The sequence below is a fragment of the Eulemur rufifrons genome, chromosome 7, assembly GCF_041146395.1.
Source record: "Eulemur rufifrons isolate Redbay chromosome 7, OSU_ERuf_1, whole genome shotgun sequence".
Taxonomy (NCBI): Eukaryota; Metazoa; Chordata; class Mammalia; order Primates; family Lemuridae; genus Eulemur; species Eulemur rufifrons.
In genome coordinates, this window is record NC_090989.1 from 53,697,566 (window position 1) to 53,719,209 (window position 21,644).

Consider the following 21,644-nt stretch of genomic DNA (forward strand, 5'->3'; position numbering starts at 1 on the left):
CTATAACAAAATACCATAAACTGGGTGGCTTATAAACAACAGAAATTTATTTCTCACAGTTTCAGACACTGGGAAGTCCAAGATCAAGGCACTGGCAGAGTCAGAGTCTGGTGAGGGCTCGCTTCCTGGTTCATAGACGGGTATCCTCTCACTCTAAACCTCACATGGTGGAAGGGGTGAGAGGCCTCTTTTGGGCCTCCTTTATAAATATACTAATCCCAATTACAAAGGTTGTGCTCTCATAACCTAATCTCCCCCCGAAAGGTCTCACCTCCCAATACCCTCATCTCAGGGGTTAGAATTTCAACATATGAATTTTCACAGGACACAAACACTCAAATCACAGCACTCTCCTAGATTGCACGTTTCCAGAGAGGACAGACCACGTCTGATTTGTTAGTCCTAGAGTACTCACACCTAGCACAGTTGAATGAATTAAAAACACATGAGAAGTAGATTTGGATTTAATATGAAGACGTATTTTTTAATAGCGTTGTGCGGAGGTGCATAGGCTGCCTCAAGAGGTAGCAATTGTGCTTTCATGGGAGGCCCTCAGTCAGGCTTAAAATGGCAGTGAAGTAGAGGAGATTAAAGGTGACTGGACTAAATGACTTTCAGCCTCCTTGCCAACTGAGGAACTATGATTTGAATTCTGCTGGGAAAGGTTAGTCTTATTATATCATATATTTCATTTTATCACATCAGCTCAATTCTGAAACATTTTGGAAAAGTTTAGTAATAAATTTCTACATAATTTTTTCTGTGGAAACCCAAATTTTATTTGATGTTTTTCCCCATATTTTCTTTCTCTTTCTCTCCCTGCTCCCCAAAGCTGATGATTAGTATTTCCATTTTATTGTAAGGAACACAAAACTTTAGAAAACACAGTAGCAGACAGTGAGGTGAGGTCAGACTCACCACAGGAAAAATATTTCTGAGATTTTTAGCATTAACTGTGCCAAAAGTAAATGCAGATTTGATAAATGACATAAAGTCATTAACTCTCCACTTCTGCTGATTCAATTTTTATAAGGGTCCAATTTTCATAAAAACACATCAGATTTTTAGCAAATATAAAGATTGCATCTTTTATTTATAAGGCAAAAAAATCTACCCAAACACTTTTCACTAAAATTGTGTGCCCTGTAATACTGGCTTTCAGAGTATTAGTCAAGCATTATGTAAGTTTGGTTATTCCTGTGGGAATGAATAAGTAAAGATCTCAAAGGTCAAGTTCCTTAGAAGTTACTGAAATATCAGTTCTGATCCTGATTACTTGATTTAGTTTGAAGTCTGGGATGAAGCTGCCAGATTTATGAACAAATACACAACATACTTGCTATCCTTCCTCCATCCACTGCCTTCCTTTTGAGGAACATCTTTTGTGAGCGTGTCCTCTAGCCCTAAATCAATTCATAGAACAATTATGGAATTAGGAAAGCAATATGTTCTTAACCAGTAAAAATAAAAATAACTACATAACATTTATTTTGAACTCTATTACATCCATTGTGAAGGTTTTGAAACAAACTAGGTAGCTAGGACAGGAAAATTACATAAAGAGGGAGGGGGGCACCGGGCAATTGATACCCTAGAGTTGAGAGTACAGTTGTTGGGAGGGAGCCCACACACCAGGCAAAGGAGCTTAGGGAAAGCTCCACCCACAAATAGGACTGAGATGGCTCTCCTAAGTACGGGTTGGATGGAGACAATTTCTATGACTTTTAAACTTAATGCCTTCCTCTTTCAGAGGACTTAATTCCTTGTTCTAAGGATGAGCAAGACAAGGAAAAGATTACAGAGAAGATATGAGAAGAATGGGAAGTTTCACAATTCATCTTCCTTTTGTATTATGTCATGCTAAGATTTAAAGACCAAGGAATAGACATTTGATTTATACTTTACTATGTTTATATTTATACCTTTCTATGTTTTCTACAAACATCCAAACCCTACCAAATAATGTAAACATTTCTAGGTTTAATGTAATTTCAAACATGTCTCTGAAAAAAAAAAAAAAGACTGGTGAAAAAAGTATGCCTATCCTAAGAAAAATTACATGTGTATATTCTTCAGAGCAGAGCTTCTCAAACTTGAATGTCTATACAATAATCACCTGGAGGTCTTGTGAAATGCAGATTTTAGTTCAACAGGTCTCAGGTGAGCTCCAAGAGCCTGCATTTCTAACAAGCTCCAGGTGATGCCGACACTACTGGTCACAGGCCCCATTTTGAGTAGATTATAGATCATGATGTGAAAATCCAGCTTTGGCAGGAAATCCGTCCCCTCAATTTCATTCCTCCATTTATTTTTTTCCCCTGAGTTCCTACACTTTTCCCTGTTTCACTGGTGAGAAAATCTTAGGTCTAAGCAGGGTGAGTACAAAAGAAAAGAAAATATTCTAAAATTACAAAGTCAAGTTGAGCAATAAGAAAATTTTAACTTGTCTCAAGGGTAGAGACATATTTTTTGATATGCATGAATTATACATACTTCATGCAAATCACTGAACAAATACATGGTAGCCTGTCTATTTCTTTTCATAAATGAAGCTCTATGTCTGCATAACTTAAGAAAAAGTTTATTTAATAATGCATAGCACACCATCTCATTAAGGTGTTTCTAGGAGTGATGTGACTTGAATAAGTCACATTTTCCAGATAACTGAAGTTTATCTTTTTAAGTTTAAAAAAAATTTTTTTAGTGATTTTTTTTAATTGAAATCTTTCTGGAAATAATACACTCAAGAATTGGGAAATATGGCCGGGTGTGGTGGCTCACGCCTGTAATCCTAGCACTCTGGGAGGCCGAGGCGGGTGGATCGCTCAAGGTCAGGAGTTCGAGACCAGCCTGAGCAAGAGTGAGACCCCGTCTCTACTAAAAAATAGAAAGAAATTATACGGACAACTAAAAATATATATAGAAAAATTAGCCGGGCATAGTGGCACATGCCTGTAGTCCCAGCTACTTGGGAGGCTGAGGCAGTAGGATTGCTTAAGCCAGGAGTCTAAGGTTGCTGTGAGCTAAGCTGACGCCACGGCACTCACTCTAGCCTGGGCAACAAAGTGAGACTCTGTCTCAAAAAAAAAAAAAAAAAAAAAAAAAAAAGAATTGGGAAATATAACAAACAAAGCTTATCATATCTACAGTTACCCAAGGTCAATAGTTATTATTCCATGGCATGATATAACAGTGCGATAAGAGCTACTAAGGTCTACGTGGGACTATGCTCTTACACGGTGGAGTGTCAGTGTCTTCTGAGGGTTTTTCAGTCTATTTGTAGCAACCTTCTGCTTCCTTCCTCCGTGGTCAGCTGCCACTTCACACTGCTCCCTGACTGCTCTCTCCTGACAATTTCTAATCTGCTGCTTTCTTTTTCATATGATATCCTAGGAAATATTCTGAAACTGGCATCTTTCTCACTTCTGTTATGTTTTTAAAGCAGGAACTCCTTTTCCGGGTTTTGGGTATTTGTTACCTAAATCAATGTAATCACTTTAGCTTAAAGAAACCACACAAGTTGATCCTTCTGTAAGTATCTCTTACTATGAGTATTGAATACTCACTGATCCCGGTGTCCTTACAGTACTGGACCAAGTACTGTCCCATGACTTTTAGTAGATGATTATATTCTTGGACATTGAGAAAATCCTGTTTATTATGGGATGGTTCCATAATCTCCAAGGGTATATTAACAATTCCAACCACTCCTGCACCAAGTCTAAAAGAAAAAATGCATATATAAATTTTGTAAAATTTGGCTAAAGAATAAAAAAATCAATATATTCTGGTCATTTGAAATCAATTTTTCAAAAATAAATTCATTTACTTGGTCTGAACCATGTCAAAATTTAATAAGGTATCCAATTTTCTTATTATAAATCTATGCTAATCCCAAGTGTATTCTGTTCCATAATATAAAATCACTTTAGCACATCATTTCTGAATATGACCGCTTTTTCCAAACCTATCACCTTACATGGGGAGTCATGGTAGGTGGGATGGAAAGGGCTTTTAGCATTAAACACCAGTAATGGTGCCTTACTGCAATAATCTGGAATAATCCTCTAAATGACACTGGCCAGAGAGTCTCCTTCTTTGTCCTCATTTCGACTTTCAGGTTGGGTTTCTCCTCATTATTGCAGAGGACCACGAGGTGCTCCATGAATTCTACTAAGGGGCTACAAGGGTTGGGTTACCCCAGAGGGTAACAGGTATCTGACCCTATTTTTTTCTCACTCTTTCTTAGTGGCATGTGATGCACATAGCTGGGATATTCTGCTTGGTGACATAACCTCTTTTGGGAAAGAGTATTCAATTGTCTAAGTCTTCAGGGCTCCCCCACTGCCCTTTTCATGGCACACATGTCAAGCCTTCTCAATTTGGGGCCCCTGCCTGTCATGTTTTTCACCACTTTGCTCTTCCCTATTCATTCTGTAAGTCTAAATTTGGGCACCACTTCTTCCAGGAAGCCTGACTTGACTTCCCCAGTTTGGTTTACTGCCCCTTCTAACTGCTCTTTTTGCATCAGATGCTCACCTTTAACGTAATAGCCATTCATTCATTCATTCAAGCTTAGCACTTGGCCCCTGTTCCAGGAACTGGGAATACAGTGATAAACCAGAAAGAAAAGGTCCCTGATTTTGAAGTTTCTCTTGTACTGAAGGGTGACAGTCATGAAGCTAAAAATCAGGTAAATGTACAAGACCATTTCAGATGATCAGTGGTATAAGGAACATAACACAGGTGCTGTAATACATAAAGAGTGACAGGTGGATGGGGTAAGGGGAGGGGCCAATTTTAATTAGACAGTCAAGGAGGACTTTCCTGCGGAGAGGACTTTAGGCTTTAGGCTCATAGCTGAATGGCACGCCAGGACCAGTAGTAAGAAGATCTGAGGACAGAATGTTCAAGGCTGAGCGAATTCCAAGTGCCAAAGCCTTAATACAGGAATGAGGTTAGGTCTGAGGAATAGGAAATGCAGAAAGGGTAGGATATGGGTAGGGACCTGGGAGTCCCAGAGCCAGGCAGAGGCCAGATCTGAGACCTCGATAAGTAGTTCCATTCGAAATGCACTGGAGTTTTAAGCAAGAGAGTCAACTTAGGTTTTAAAAGATCATTCTTGCTGTTTTACCACAACATAAAAAATGTGCATTTATATGCTTGTCTCTTTCACTGGACTGCAAGTTCCTTAGCCAAAGGTAGTAGGTCTTGACCATTTTGTCTGCAGAGCTTTGTACAGTGCCCGGCACACTGGCACATGATACTGCAACGTCAGTGCTTGTTGAATGAACAATGAATGAATTGCTAATTCCTTGAGATTGAGGAAGCAAGATGATAAATGCTTCCCTAACCCATTCTGCTGGTCACAGTTATCTTGTCTGTCCTTTTCTGTTTGTCCATTCAGGACTCCACATAATTGATGAAAGCAGCTTATAGAATTTCAGAACACTAGGAAAGCACCAGAATGTATTACTCTAGAATCTAAATAGGATGGAAAGTTTTAATAATATATGCTTATGCAGGTAACTGGCAAGAGCTCATACATATAGGGGCTGCACAAAATGTTAACCGGATTGCTTTACAAGACTATAGATTTTTCTTTTCTTTCTCTTCTAAAATTTTAAAAATACAATTGCATTATTTTTAAATTGATAAAACATTAAAAATTTAACCTAAATAGATGGCACAAGAAATGGTAAAACATCAAGTTGCTCAAGGAATGCATTGAAAAAATTTACTAAAGTGTGATTTTTCCTTAGAGCATGCATGCAGCTTCACTGATATTATAAATTAGGCAGATTAATGCCTGCGCATTGACAGAGAGGGTGAACAGAGAATATGACACCTGCTCCCATCATGAGTAATCTCTCATCTCACTCCACAGACAGAATCTCACTGCAACCTCCCTCTCCCTGCTTGTGCATCTGAAAACAAAAATATACTTACAAGGACTTCAGTTTCAACTGTGGGCCCACCTTCTCATGCATTTTGATCAAACGGTTATTACTGTAAATGAACATTCCAGCTTGGCTTCGGTTTTCTATGTTCACCCCAAAGAATAGGGAGAGTGTTCTTGCTTTTTTTAATTCTCTAGAATTACATTTAGAAAAGGTTTTTAAAAAGTGTTTTTATTAAATAAAAATATAATTTACAAAACTGCTAATAATTAAACTCAAAAAGTAATCAAAGGAATGTGTAAAAAATATCCAGATTATTTTACAAAACCTTGTAGGTTACACTCAGTATCTCTGTATAGCAGGTATTCTGTATAAATATGATGCCAATACCTATACCAAACACACAGATTCTTTGACTGAAAAACAAATCTGCCAGTTTAAGTTTATAAGAACTAGAAAATGCCAAATGGGTTCTCAAATGTTAACTGCTCTAATGTACATTAGAGCATTTTTGAAAAAATGATGACTCGGAAATTTTAAGTAGTTCCAAGAATGGATGTAATTGCTAACTTTCAGCATATTCTCAAGTCTCCAAATATCCTACATAGATTGGAATGTGCCAAAAGATATTCTTTGGCTTTCTCTCTAACCTTTTCCAGAATAAAACGTAAATAAAAGTTAAAGCAAGTTTACAAGGGCAACAGATATGAGTTCCTATTTTTCTGACTCTGACCTTCTATGTTTTGTATAACTTTTCTATTAGAATTATAAAAATAGGAATCAAGAAATAGCAGACTACGATGGAAACAACTATAGTAACAGGAGGCTGCAGGGAGCTATGAAAGTGCCTGGATGTGAGAGGCAGACCTGGCTTCAAACACAAGTTCGTCTTTGTAACAACCATGTGACCACGAATGAGGCCCTTAAACTTTCTGTCTCATCCAAAAAATGGGAATAATATCTACCTAGCCACTTGGGATGTAGTGAAAACTAAAAGAGATAATGTTAAATATAAACCTGGAACAGATTAGGTGCATAACAAATGTTATTTTTCTTTTCCCAAACAAGGATGGCACTAAATACAATTCTTCCCTTCACTCACCCCGTAGCTCCCCTCCCTTCATAAACACGGCCTTTGCTTTTCAGACTCATGACCCTGTGCTATTACAATTGATATAATACACTTATCGGACTTATTAAATGTATCTATCATTAAAGTACAATGATAAAGTTCTATCAGTCCTTCTACGTGACTACATAAGACATTCTTAGGAAGTTCTTGACATGGGTTAATATATTATGTATTTATTAAATGCATGTGCATCTAAGGTTAAACATATATGAATCAAACATGTTCTAAAAAATCATGACTCAATAATCAGATCCCAACTCTTCAACAAAAAAGAGTACTGACTGCATAAGGTGGCCCTAAACAGGGTGTTCCAGGATATGGCATAGTCACTCTGCAATATTAAGTGGCATACTGATTGTCTTCAAATTTTTAAAAAAATAGAATTTCACTGGAAAACCAAGTTCATAACAACTGGCATTATGACTAATAAAATACATATTGGTCACTCTTCATACATTTCACTGCATGAACTTTTTATACAGTGAGGTTGTTTCAATAAAGTTTTTCTTTTTTCTTTGGACCTTTCTAAAGTCTTGAGAGAGGACTTTGCTTTTATAATTAAAATTTCTATGACACTTATTTGAAATATTCTGATAAATGTATAAATAACATTTTAAATTTTACTTATTTTGGTAAGTGCATAATTAACATTTCAAATTTAAGTTTTGAGAAATGTTATATTTATATGTCAATGCATAGTTAACCAAAAATGATGTTGAAAACTCATCATATTTCCCTAAAAAATAATTTCTCAAAGATACTGTAGTTTTCAAAGAATAACCTTACTTGGACAGCAGTGATTATTTTCAGTTTAACTGGTTTAGCACCTGAGTTAGAAAGCAAGTCAACCTTATAAATAAAAATGCATTCATGTGGTGCATAATTACATTTTGGTTAATGACAGACCACATACGATGGTGGTCCCATAAGATTATAATACCATATTTTTACCACACCTTTTCTATGTTGAGATATGTCTAGATACACAAATACCATTGTGTTACAAATGCGTACAGTATTCGGTGCAGTAACATGCTTTACAGATTTGTAGCCTAGGAGCAACAGGCTGTACCATATAGCCTAGGTATGTAGTAGGTATACCATCTAGGTTTGTGTAAGTACACAGTGACGAAATAGCCTAATGACACATTTTTCAAAATGTATCCCATCGTAAAGCAACATGACTATTTATTTTTAACAGAGCCTAGCTATTTTTATTTTAACTATATATAAGTAATATAATTACTAACATTATTATTTCCTATTTGAAATTTTAAGCTATTTGACAATAAAGAAACTAGGACTAACCCTCCAGAATTTAAATGACAAAGGACAAAGAGGAAGAGTAAGTTGTCAGCCTGATCCCCTTGGAAGTTCACTTCTTTATCCAGACATTTTCATCTGCCCAAACAACCAAATGCTGAACTAATTTTTAACTTCTTTTAAGAAGTTTTAACATTATGTAGACACATACATGTACATGTAAATATATACTTTATAAATATTTTACATTGTTTCTCTTGGTTGGGGCACCTTGACCATATTAAGATTCATACTATAAGATGTCACAAGTTGAAAAAGAGAAATTGTCACACCACCACCAAATCTGCCTACTTAGAAATCAGAATTTGTTTTAACATAGCACAGAGAATTCTTGCAAACAAAAAACCTTATGCCTTACCTTTGCTTCTCTTTAAGGTTCTTATGCTTTGCTTCTACATCTACCAAAGCTTTCTGTAATACATCCTGGAGAAGTACATTTGATTGGAAGAGAACATAATAACATTGAATTAACGAAAGACAAGCTGATATTATCCTATTATCCAAATGTTTCAAAGGAAAAAATTATAGCTCACATTGTCTAATGTAATTCTAGCATGGTAAATAATCAATACTTGATAAATGATTAAATTCCAATAGCTTGATTAAATACTTGATTAAATTCCAATAGCTAAGAAGATAAACCAAATCCTAGCCCACTGTTCTCTTTTTGTACATATTCAGATGTCCTCTCTGCCTTTTAGAGAAAGAACCTTTACTCCCCAAAATGGCATGGTGGCTTTGACACAAACTACGTGAAAATTCTGCTGTGTTATTCAATGTACCTAAGCTCTGGCTTTTGTCTGTGAGAACAAGAAATGCTCAATTATGTGATCACTAAGTGTTCTTTCAGGAAAAAAAAAAAAGATAATTAAAAAATTTTGTTAGTAGCCAAAAGAAAATGTCTCCTCCATATCAAATTCGGGTTACTTCTAACTAATACTCTCCAAACTTTCCCTTTATGGGATACCCACCCCTAGGCTTTTTCCCTTCCAGAGTGCTCTTATGCCAATGCCCAGATGTCTTTCTTATCTACTCTATTAATTTGATATATTGATTCATTCACTACCCTATTCTAATGATAAAAGGAGTCATTCATTATTATTGTTCTCACACACATGAGAATAGACTTGTAATGTGCTTCATCCACCTGACGTGAGAAGTGGGCCTCTCTTTTGATGAGTGTATCACTGACTGAATAATATTTTCATTGGCTTTCAAGTAAAAGAAAATGGAAAATAGCAGGCAAGTATTTCATTTCAAATTCAACTGCCTGGAAGAATTTAAAAGGTCGAAAGTTCAGGTTATTCTACTTTGCTCTCTTCTCTGCCTTAAAGAATCCAGAGCGCACTGTGTCAGAGCAACAAAGCAAATTGGTCAAAGACTTCCCCGCCCTGCCTGACAGTACCCTCGGTGCACAGAGCAAAGAGGCAGGGAGAATCACCAGGCAAGGGTGACAAGGAAAAGCAAGGTCCTGACCCACTGGAAAGAGTCTGGTTCTCTTGACTTTCAAACACATAAAGCAAAGGGAACAGATTTCTTAGAAATAAAATTAAATAGCTTAAACTATTAAAAAAACAATAACCAATAAGATAGGTTTGCCTTTAACTTGAAAAAAATAAAGGAAAAAAAGTAAGAGAACTTGTGGAAAGCCATGGATAGATTTAGCTTTGGGGCATGACCACATGCTACTCTTTGATTTCATCCCTTACTCATGACCCTTAGATACAGGAGCTCTTTATCAGACACAGCCTTGGTCCTGGGAAGTTTAAGGGCAAATCACTGAAAGAATTCATATATTTAGTCTGTAGAACAGGATGAATAAAATATGAAATAAAGCATTTTTTCTCCATATTCCTATTTATCCCTTTATATGTAAGTAAATAAATATGTTGATTAATGATTCACCATGGTAGAAAGCTTTATATCATATTTCTGGTCAAAGTTAGCAAACTTACCTATCCTGCAGCAATATTCTTTTTGTCTTAGCTGCAACGCATTGTAATTAATAATAATAGTTCTTTATAACTTATCTCACTTGTGGGCATATTGCAAGGATTACAAAGAATGTTTATGAACTGTGTGGAGCAACTCATTGGAAAAGAGCTTTGTAAGCTGGAAGCATTGTTATTAATATTCATAATTATAGTATATAATTCATAGCACTAGAAAGGATTGCTTATTAGTCCTCTCCTCGCTTTCCCCATTTATTTGGGTCCATAGGGAGCTATAATTTGAATAGATATTTTCAATGAGACTTGATAAGCTAGTTTTTTTTCTGCTAGCTTTTTATTATCATTTTCTCCTTTTCTCATATTACTTTTCTTTTCATTTGAAAGAATTGGATTGTGATGCTCTTCCCCACTGTTCTAAATTCACCCCATGTTCTGTTCATCTTTGTTCTCAGTCTCAGCTTTCCCCCAACTTGCTGGATTTCCTCTCTTTTCTCTGCAGTCATCTATTCTGTTTACCTGTGTTAAAATCAACTTAATCTTCTGAGTTCATCTGTGTTTAAAAGTTTGGGAAGTAAATGATAACAGACAACTATGCACAGGAAAAAGCAAATGACACTATTTGCCGTTTAAGAAGACTACTCTTTATACTTCGCACCTTGGCAGAAGACAAAGAGGTTCTGTCAGACTGGTTTACTTCAATTTGTGCTTCTTTCAACATGAGTTCAGCTGGAAGCAGAAGCAAGATAGTTATCATACAGTGAAATTCTTTCAAGCAATTTAAATGAGCGTTTTCCATACATACAGCCATGACCAGCAAGAACAGAATACAGACCGTAATCTCAGAAGACCCTACATTCTTTTCATAGCTTTTATGCATTTTAAGTCTTTTTTCTATTGGGCTTCCACTTAGGCATGACAGGGCATAATATACACATATAAATTTAAAATTTATATCGGCATAAATATACACATATAAATTCAAAAGTCATGAGCGAACATTTGGCTGACAGAAAATGCTTTAAAATCTACAAAATATAGGTGTAGAGCCACTCCTCACGGCCAGATAACTGGGAAGAGTAGCTTCGCCCCTGTGGCGGGAGGAGTGAATGTGTAGATTATCCTTCTTAAAGTGGATGCAATGCTGATCTCCAAAATGACCTAACACAGCATCATGACAATCAGGGTTTCCAATATATCAATCTAGTTCCAAGTATGTTCAGGATCATACCTGTAATAATAAATAGTATCATAATTCAATAAACTCTGAGATGGAAAGAATGTATCACGAAGTTCCTTAGAGGTAGGAACTACATTTGAGTAATTGCAGCTCCTACAATGCCTGGAACAGTGTATGTCTCAGAATAAGTGCACAATTAAAAAAAAAAAGAATAAGTACACAATTAACATTTGCTGATTGAATGAATAACAATAATGTAGGCTTAGGTAATCACATACCAATCTTTACTGCTTCTTCCGCCTTTTTAACTTCATTTCTAAATGCTCCTTTAAAAGAAGATGTGACATACAAATACTTTCTGGAAAGCAAAAAGAAAGAAGCATAGAATTAAGTCAGATTATCATTTTAAACTATATGGTAAGAAAATATTCTTTAGTAAAACTATATACTCTAGAGATACATAATTATTGAGAGATTCATTGAGTAAGTTATATCCAGCTGATAAATTAGCAAACTTTATACCTAAGAAGAAATTCCTTATCTTTTAATACTTGGAAATTTTGCTCTTGTAAGGGAACTTCACCAGGGATATAAGAAAATCTCTGTCTACACAAATGTTCACTTATATATAAAAAATAGGATAATTTTCTTAAAAAGAAAAATTTTCACGAAATTGCTCCATTATCAAAGTTTCTAGTTAATATGCACAGCCCTCTTACCCAGATCATCACTGACACTGGATAAACTGCTTCTCCCAGTCCCCAAACAATTATCTCTAACTGAAATGCTCAGAAACACACATTAATATATCATTTTAAATTACTAAAAGCTCATTTTCTACTTTATTGATCAAGAAGCCTATTTTCAAGGTCCATTGTTTTAGTGACAGCCAAGATGCTCTAGAACAATGAAGGAAAAAAATTATGTATGTACATATCCAGAAACTCAAAGAGGACAAAGCATAGATGATAAAAGCGCTTGAGAACAGAGGTTCCCTGAATGCAGTTGAAACTATGTGCATCTGTCATAGGAGATTCTTGGAACCTGGCTTTTAAATATTGGTTTAAATCATCATAGAAATATTCCAGAATTATATTATATTTGGTCTGAGAATCCTCAAAACTCTATGAACCCTAAATGTAAATCAATACAAAAAGAGTTAAATAGATTACTATACAATAAACAGTGACAAAGATCTCTAAGACACAACTGTAAGTGAAAAACAAGTTATCCATAATTTTATGTTTTACAAGAACTGCGTTTGTGTGTGCATACATGCATGTGTGTGTAACTGTGTGGAAAACAATCTGGAAACATATTTATTAAACTGCTAGCAGAGGTTCTCCTTTGGGGGAGAGATTATGGATTGCTAGACCACAGAATGAATGATAAGTGGTAAAGGGAGCTTTCAGTAATTTGATTTTTTTGCCCCATATCTAATTCTGTATTGTTTAAATTTTTATTAATTTTACCATTTTATGAGCAAAATAGAACCCCTCCCCTCAAGAGAAACAAAAATATGAAGAAATACTGAGTAATTTTGTGTGACAAAAGTATAGAGTATAGCATGCTACAGCATTTTGAGTGACTGATTTATCAGAACAACTTGCAGAAATTTAAATTTTTATTGATATTTAACTTTCACACTTGTAACATTTGCCCCAAACAGTTTGGCCAATATCAAATATTATAGTTTAAAATTTAAGTTGAAGAAACAGACTATAAATAAAGAAAACTACAGTTCTGAACTTTTATTAATGCAAAAAAAATAGCCCATATTTAAGATTGAATACTTACAACTACCTTGTAGTATTCAATCCTAATTATTTTATTTTTTAAATTATGAGAGTTTACCTGGTTTAGTTATATTGTAAAACAATAACCTTGGTTATTCCTTACAACATGTAATGAAGGGCAGGATGAAACATTTCCTGGATTGTATAATGTTGACAGCTAGACCTGGATGTCAAATAGACCTCTCAAATTTAGTAAATCCAGAATGAGGTAAAGAGAACTCCATCCACCGTTACTCCTACCCCTATACCTGCACCTCCCTTATCATTCCCAAGGTCTTGTTCATGGAAAAAACTCAGAAGGCCTTCCAGACTCCTCATTTCCTCTCCACCCTACATCCAATCCATCAGCAAGTCTTGCCGGCTCTATCTTCACAACAAATCTATAATCCAGACACTTCTTATCACTTCCACCATTACCACCTGAGCTCAAGCCATGATCATTGCTCCCCTAGAATAACAAAGAAATGGTATCTATCCTACCTAATCGTCCTTCCTCCCTTCTTGTCCCATGAAATCAATTTTCCACTCAACAGCCAGAGTCATCTTTTAAAACAAAAATCAATGATGCCACTCCTCTTCTCAAAAATCATTTCATTCTCAACACAGCCACCTCCTGTCATGTTGCTCCAGGCCCTCCCGGATCTGCCCCATCTTCCTTATCTCTTCCCAATCTCAGTGCTCTAGCTAGACTAGCCTTTGACCCCTGCCTTTGTACTTACTATCCTCTCTTCCTGGAACCATCTTCCCACAAAATTCTTACATGAGTTACTGTGCTACCCACCCTCCAAGATGTCCCCTCATGGTTTTTGCTCCTGGTATTCATGCCTTTGTGTAGTGCCCTCTCACAACGAATGTAGTCTGACCTGTGTGACCAACAGAATATGACAGAGGTGATGGTGACTGACTTTTGAGGCTGGATGCTAAAAGTTGGCAGTTTCCACTTGGTTCTCTTGAATTGCTCACTCTGGTGGAAGTCAGCTCCTGTGCCATGAAAATACTCAATCAGACCTTACGCAATGGCCCTTGTAAAGAGGAACCAACTTGCCAGCCATGTGAGTGAGCCACCTTGGAAGTGGGTCTTTTAGCTCCAGCCAAACCATCAGAAACCCTGGCCCAAATCTCTTAGCCACTTCATGAAAGACCCCTTAAGCCAATAAAAAAACAGTCAATAGAGTAACTCTAAAATTACTTACCCATAGAAACTGAGTGATAATAAATGGTTACTTTCATTAAACCACTAAATTGTGGGGTGATCTGCTGTGCAGAGATAAATAACTAATACACTGACTCTCAGTTTATTCAGTTCTCTGCACAAGTTACTTCCTTGATTTCCTAACTAAAATAGCCATCCCACCCTCCCATAACTCCTTATTTCCTGCCTTACTTTATTTTTCTTCATAGCATTTAGAATTACTTGCTATTTTATCATCCATTTTTATTTACATCTTGTCTTCCCTTCCCCACTAGAATATAAGCTCCACAAGGGCAGGAGTTTTCTGTGTTGCTTGTGCTGAATGTTTAATGCCTACAAGAATGTCTTGTACATGGTGACCATTCCACCCACTTATTATTCATTTGTATAATAACAACTATTCTTGATTTATAAACATTTTGGGAACATTGCTGAGTGTTTTTATAGTTAAAATAAAACATTGTTTTGTTTTAATCCTCAAACATCCCTAAGTGGCAGAGGAATTCCCAATTCACAGTGGAAATCAAGGCTCAAGTAATTGCCAAAGATCTACAACTGGTAAATGACAAAACCAAAACTCAATTCCAGGTTTGGATAATCCAAATTTTGCTTCCAATCACTATACTAAAGATTAAATAATTCAAGATTATTAAAAAACTCAATACATACATAAGATGCACAGTATACAAAGGAGTCACTTTATAAAAATTATTAGTCTGGTGAGTAGGTGGGTGTGAGGGTGTGGGAAGCAGCCCTAAAAAATAAAGACTGTCTTAGAAGCACAGTGTTGCAGAGCATTCAACAAGAGAACAGAGTTAATGTCCCTGAATAACTTTAAAAGGACCATGCTGTTTCTATGAAAGCAGGGTGATTCCAATTCCAACTCATTTGGGCTCCTGTTAGCATTATGGGTCCATAGTAAAGCAATGTTAATGAAGAATGGAGTTTTTCAAACAGATGCTTTGGTTCTGACTCCCTTAAAGCAGCAGTCCCCATCCTTTTTGGCACCAGGGACTGGTTTCATTGAAGACAATTTTTTCACGGTGCAGGGTTGGGTGGGGGGTGGTTTCGGGATGATTCTAGTGCATTACATTTATTGTGCACTTTATTTCTATTATTATTACATTGTAATATATAATGAAATAATTATTTAAGTCACCATCACGCAGGGAGCCTGAGCTTGTTTTCCTGCAACTAGACAGTCCCATCTGGGGGTGACAGGAGGCAGTGACACCCTAAGTATGTTGCTTATGTCCAGTCTATTCCATAATTTCATTTGGGTGCTGTCACTGCAGAAAACCCTGCTTCACAAAGATAGGATGTTGGAAATGGAAGCAGACTTTTCAGTGTTTTTGTGGCAATCTTAGGATATTCCACCTTGGCTTTAAGCCAGAACATATGGAGATCTGAAGTTGTCTCAAACATACTTTTAAGGCCACCATCATTTGCAGTGATCCTCTTCTAGCAGTTGATCCTTAAGCAGTTGATCCTCTTCTAGCAGGGACAAAATCGATTTAGCTGGCTTATTCACAAATGGGTCACAGATCCATTCCTTCCCAGTCTGGGGGTCTTTTGTGGTTGGGAAGTAATGCTTAAACTCTTTTAAGAGCTAAGATAGGTGATCATGCACCAGCTGGGAGAAAGAAGACCCTGGCTAATGTTTGAAACATGTCAAAAATCCCAGTGTTCACTTGTTCCCCCATAATTCTACTTTGGCTTTGAATGCAGCCACTTTATCTGCTGACTTGAACACAGTTATCGTCCTCCCCTGAAGTGACAGATTGAGTTCACTGAGGAGGTTGAATATTGAGCAGGTCACACAAGTAAGCAAGTTTTGTGACCCATTCTGTATCACTGAAATGTGCCACCAGTGGTGACTGTTTTACTAAAAGAAATCTCTAGAGGTACTCTCATAACTCAAAAACTCTGGCCAGTGAACTACTTTTAGAAAGTCATCTCACTTCTGTGTATCAGAGAAGATGTGTGTGCTCAGTGTTCATCTCCTCACAGAGCTGTGCAAACAGACATGAGTTAAGGGCATATACTTTAATGTGGTTAATAATTTTAATCACATCCTGAAAAATGTTGTTTACTTCAGGTGACATTTTTTGGCTAGCCAGCATTTCTCTATGGACGACACAGTGCATAGACGCACATTGAGAAGCGACCTCCTTGACCTGAGTGGGGACACCAGAAAGCTGTCCAGTCATGGCAGCCGCTCCATCTGTGCATATACCCACACAAAATGACCAATTCAGTTTTCCTGGTATATAATCATTCAAAGACTTGAATAGTTCTGCAGGTCTGGTGTTGGTTGGCAACAGAAGTGCACATAACATATCTTCATGCACATCCTCCTGAGAAATATACTGCACAAAAACAAGTACTGTTGCCTTGTTTTCAGCATCAGTAGACTCATCAACCTGGACTGCATACCACGGTGACTCATTAATCCTCTCTAACAATTGTGCTTCAATATCCTCTGCTATTTCATCAATTTATCTAGTTATGGTGCTAGCCGAAAGAGGAACAAATGCCACCTTCTGAACTCCAGCCTCTCCTAAAAGTTCTCAGCAAATGTCCTTAGCAGCAGGCAGGATCAACTCTTCACAAATAGTAAAGGGATTCTTAGCTTTAGCAATGCAGTGAGCCACTAAGAATAATGCTCTCAGTGCAGACACATTTCATGAAGTGGTGGCCTTCAATAATTGCGTCTCTTCTTCACTTTCGTGGTTTTTGTTTTTGTTTTTTTTTTAAACTCCAAAGGCTTGTTTTTTAAGGCAGGGTGTTTGGTCTCCATGTGGTGAAGCACTTTTGAAGGTTTCATGGCTCTGCTGGATAGCTGGTCACCACATATTATACAAAGTGGGCTTGGGGAGTATAAACCACCTGTTGCAATGAATCCATAATTTAAGCAGAACTTTTGGTATTTTCTTTTAAATGCAACTTTCATTTTGTTGGCAGTCTTAGAGTCTCCTGCTATCTCATCATTGGGTCTTCCCCCTTCCCAAAGAACCTCCCTTGCAACGTTTGTTTTTTACTCATTTTTGTTAGGATTAGCTTGTGAGCTTACCAAAACTGTGACTGAGACAAGTGCACAGTATAAGAAAGAGGCATGGATGGAAGTGGTAAATAAAACAATGGGCAGGCCATGCGCAGACTAAAATAAGTGTCGGATTCTGACTTAAGGCCTGCCACCAGATGCAGCTGTACAACTGAAGTACATCAACTTACTTGCCACTCTGAACCCTGCCACCAGCTACAGCTTAATTGTTACTTGCCACTCACTGATAGGGTTTGTTTGTTTTGTTTTGTTTTTTGAGACAGAGTCTCACTTTCTTGCCCGGGCTAGAGTGAGTTCCGTGGCATCAGCCTAGCTCACAGCAACCTCAAACTCCTGGGCTTAAGCAATTCTACTGCCTCAGCCTCCTGAGTAGCTGGGACTACAGGCATGTGCCACCATGCCTGGCTAATTTTTTCTATATATATTTTTAGTTGGCCAGATGATTTCTTCTATTTTTAGTAGAGATAGGGGTCTCACTCTTGCTCAGGCTGGTCTTGAACTCCTGACCTCGAGCGATCCACCCGCCTCAGCCTCCCAGAGTGCTAGGATTACAGGCGTGAGCCACCGCGCCCGGCCGCTGATAGGGTTTTGATATGAATCTGCAAGCGACTGATTTATTATGGTCTCTGTGCAGTCAAACCTCTCCGCTAATGATAATTTGTATTTGCAGCCGCTCCCCAGCACTAGCATCACTGCCTTAGCTCCACCTCAGATCATCAGGCATTACATTCTCACAAGGAGCGTGCAACCTAGATCCCCTGCATGCCCAGTTTACAGTAGGGTTCGCGCTCCTATGAAAATCCAATACTGCCGCTGATCTGACAGGAGGTAGAGCGCAGGCAGTGATGTGAGCAATGGGGAGCAGCTATAAATACAGATGAAGTTTCACTCACTGACCAGCCACTCACCTCCTACTGTGCAGCCCAGTTCCTAACAGTTCACAGACCAGTACAGGTCCATGGCCTGGGGGTTGGGGACCGCAGCCCTAAAGAGCTTTCAAAGGTGACCATTTTACTCTCTTTTTTATTCCTTATATGCAGAAATTTAATACTTGTATAAATCTGAAAATTATTTCTCTGCTAAAGCTACTGAATTCAAAGCCAAAGAAAATTAGTAATGTTTACTGCCTAAGATCAAGTAAAACAGCCATATAATAACTTCTCTGTATTATATTATATAAGCAATATTTAAAACTCCAAGAATTATAGACTTATAAAATCTTTAAGTTGAAAGAAACCTGAGAAATCACCTAGCTGAAATTCTTCCCAAGGTAATTTCTTCTATAATCTAGACTCCTCCAGGGACAAATTTGTACTTACCTTGGGTGGGCGCCCTTTCCACTGCTGGAGAGCATGAACAACTCCATTAATCTCATGCACCCTCACAGCCCTCTCTGAGTTGCTATACCTTGTGCCATGTCTGTCTGGAGAAAGTAAATTTGCTATCATGGACATGCTGGTTTTAGTTATTACAGATATTAAATCTGTTAACTGGACCAGGGCTGGCAATCAACCAAAGGAAGCTATGTGAGTGACCAAACCCCTCTAAAGTGGCTTGTCCCCAAAGTTTGCCCAATAGGAAACCTTTGAAAACTTATTCTTAGAGGAGCAAATGCTAGGTACACCTAGCAAAGACAGCTCTGGAGAGCTCAAGTATATCCTAAGCAATAGTCGGCTGTTGTTTCAGTCCTCTAGAACATCAAAGTCATGGAAACACTGAGTCAAAGGTGACAATTGAAGCAGCCAAAATGGCTCCTACTACTTGACTTCTCTGAATACCCTTATACTAAACACCAATGAAAAAAGACATTTGTGTGTCTCTTCCTTGCAAAAATAGCCTAACATTCTCATGCTGAGCTAACTGTAACTGTCTTCTACTTCTATCCAGCCATCTAAGTTCTATCCTCTGGAATTTCAACTATCACATGATGGCCTTCCACATTTTCATGCAGGCCCTAAGTATTCTGTCCTCCCTGGGATGACCCTCTTCAAATCAGTGACCCAAATAGTTACTTTTCTAGGAACTTGACACTTTTCAGTGAATCTGCATACCTCCTAAAGGATCCCCATCTGAGCATCTCTCTCCAGACGTGGTGTGAGCAGGACATGGTTTATTGGTATATTTTTTTTTTTTTTTTTTGTTGAGACAGAGTCTCACTTTGTTGCCCAGGCTAGAGTGAGTGCCGTGGCGTCAGCCTAGCTCACAGCAACCTCAGACTCCTTGGCTTAAGCGATCCTACTGCCTCAGCCTCCCGAGTAGCTGGGACTACAGGCATGCGCCACTATGCCCGGCTAATTTTTTCTATATAGATTTTTAGTTGTCCATATAATGTCTTTCTATTTTTAGTAGAGACGGGGTCTCGCTCAGGCTGGTCTCGAACTCCTGACCTTGAGCAATCCACCCGCCTCGGCCTCCCAGAGTGCTAGGATTACAGGCGTGAGCCACCGCGCCCGGCCGTTTATTGGTATATTGTTCTGCTTGCTAAGCTCCATAACCATTTTTAGCAAATCTGTTACACTATCTGCTTATACTGAGCTGATGGTCAATTAAAGCATCTATGTATTTTTCTTCATATAAATCACTGTCGAGTATATTGACACAATGGCTTTTTTAATCTAAATACAGGTCTGCATACATTATCTACATTACATTTATCTTTTAGACTTCAACTCTTTCACATCTTGCTTTTGTTATTCTTAAAATATTTCTTGTAGTTCAGGGTCAACTATGAACTCAAGAAGCAAAAATATTTGTTTTTATCCAAGTTACTGATTAAAATACTGGGAAGGAAACCAATGACACAACACCAAAAATTTCCATCTAGTCTCTGAACTTATTAGACACATTTGGATAAAGTAGCCAAAGCAATTATAAATGCACCCACACAGACCCAGTAATGTTTCTGTTTGTTACAAAAGTATAGAAAGATAATTGAACATGAAATATGGTTATGTATAAGAACAAATAATACTTCAGTGTTACAGAATCCTGTTAGGGGTACCTTGGTTTCCCATTTCATTTCTGAGAGTTTACTGGAGCCAGAGTGGCCAAGTAGACAGTATTTAATCACTTTTTAATACTCCCCAAATACCTTTACTTTGGACAAATAGGGTCAATCCCAGTTCTTAATCTGTTCTAATACAGCCATTAGAGCTATAATGTCTTTTAAGAAGGAAAGAAAAGCAGGAATTATCCCATTAGGAGTGGGATAACACAGAGGAAATGCCACATATTTCTTACGCAAGGCTTTTGCCACCAGAGAACCTGTGAGGGTAATTACATGTAAGTAAATATGGCAAATGGAGAGAGAGGCAATCCCTAAGGTATAAAGCCATAAAGGAATAAATCTTGGCCGGGCGTGGTGGCTCACGCCTGTAATCCTAGCACTCTGGGAGGCCGAGGCGGGTGGATCGCTCGAGGTCAGGAGTTCGAGACCAGCCTGAGCAAGAGTGAGACCCCGTCTCTACTAAAAATAGAAAGAAATTATCTGGCCAACTAAAAATATATATAGAAAAAAAATTAGCCAGGCATGGTGGCGCATGCTTGTAGTCCCAGCTACTCGGGAGGCTGAGCCCAGGAGTTTGAGGTTGCTGAGAGCTAGGCTGATGCCACGGCACTCACTCTAGCCAGGGCAACAAAGCGACACTCTGTCTCAAAAAAAAAAGGAATAAATCTTTCCATACTGTAGATACCAAAGGTTAGATTTAACATTTTATCAGGGCTCCAAATAAAACTTAGCAAAGGTTCAGGCCTCAAATTTCTTTTAGGGAAATATATATACATACACACACATTACACCTACTTCCTAATAATATATATCTAAGGATATCACAGAATGGGAAACAGCTATTACTTGATCTAAATAATAATTTAGGTACATAAAATTCAATTTACTAAAATTCCCTCAGAAAATTAAGACAAATCCACATTTTTCATTGGCTTAAACCATTTTTATCCAGTCTCACTGAAAGGAATAATTTAATTTGAAAAGATCAGCTATATTGATTGATCCAGGAGACCCCTGGTATTTCCCAGAAGAATAAGACTGATAAAAAAGGAAACACTACTTTGATATTTACTAGGGAATGAATAGAGTGATTTATAGGGA

General features: G+C 37.6%; 1 protein-coding gene across 1 annotated transcript in view; it reads right to left on the reverse strand.

Moving 5' to 3' along the window:
• MORC1 (MORC family CW-type zinc finger 1) overlaps positions 1–21,644 on the reverse strand; it is a 158,049-nt gene that overhangs the window by 97,957 nt on the left and 38,448 nt on the right. The window contains 5 exon segments of the mRNA XM_069471966.1: positions 3,567–3,721; positions 5,950–6,093; positions 8,714–8,778; positions 10,963–11,033; positions 11,763–11,842. Coding sequence (XP_069328067.1) covers positions 3,567–3,721; positions 5,950–6,093; positions 8,714–8,778; positions 10,963–11,033; positions 11,763–11,842 — 515 coding nt within the window.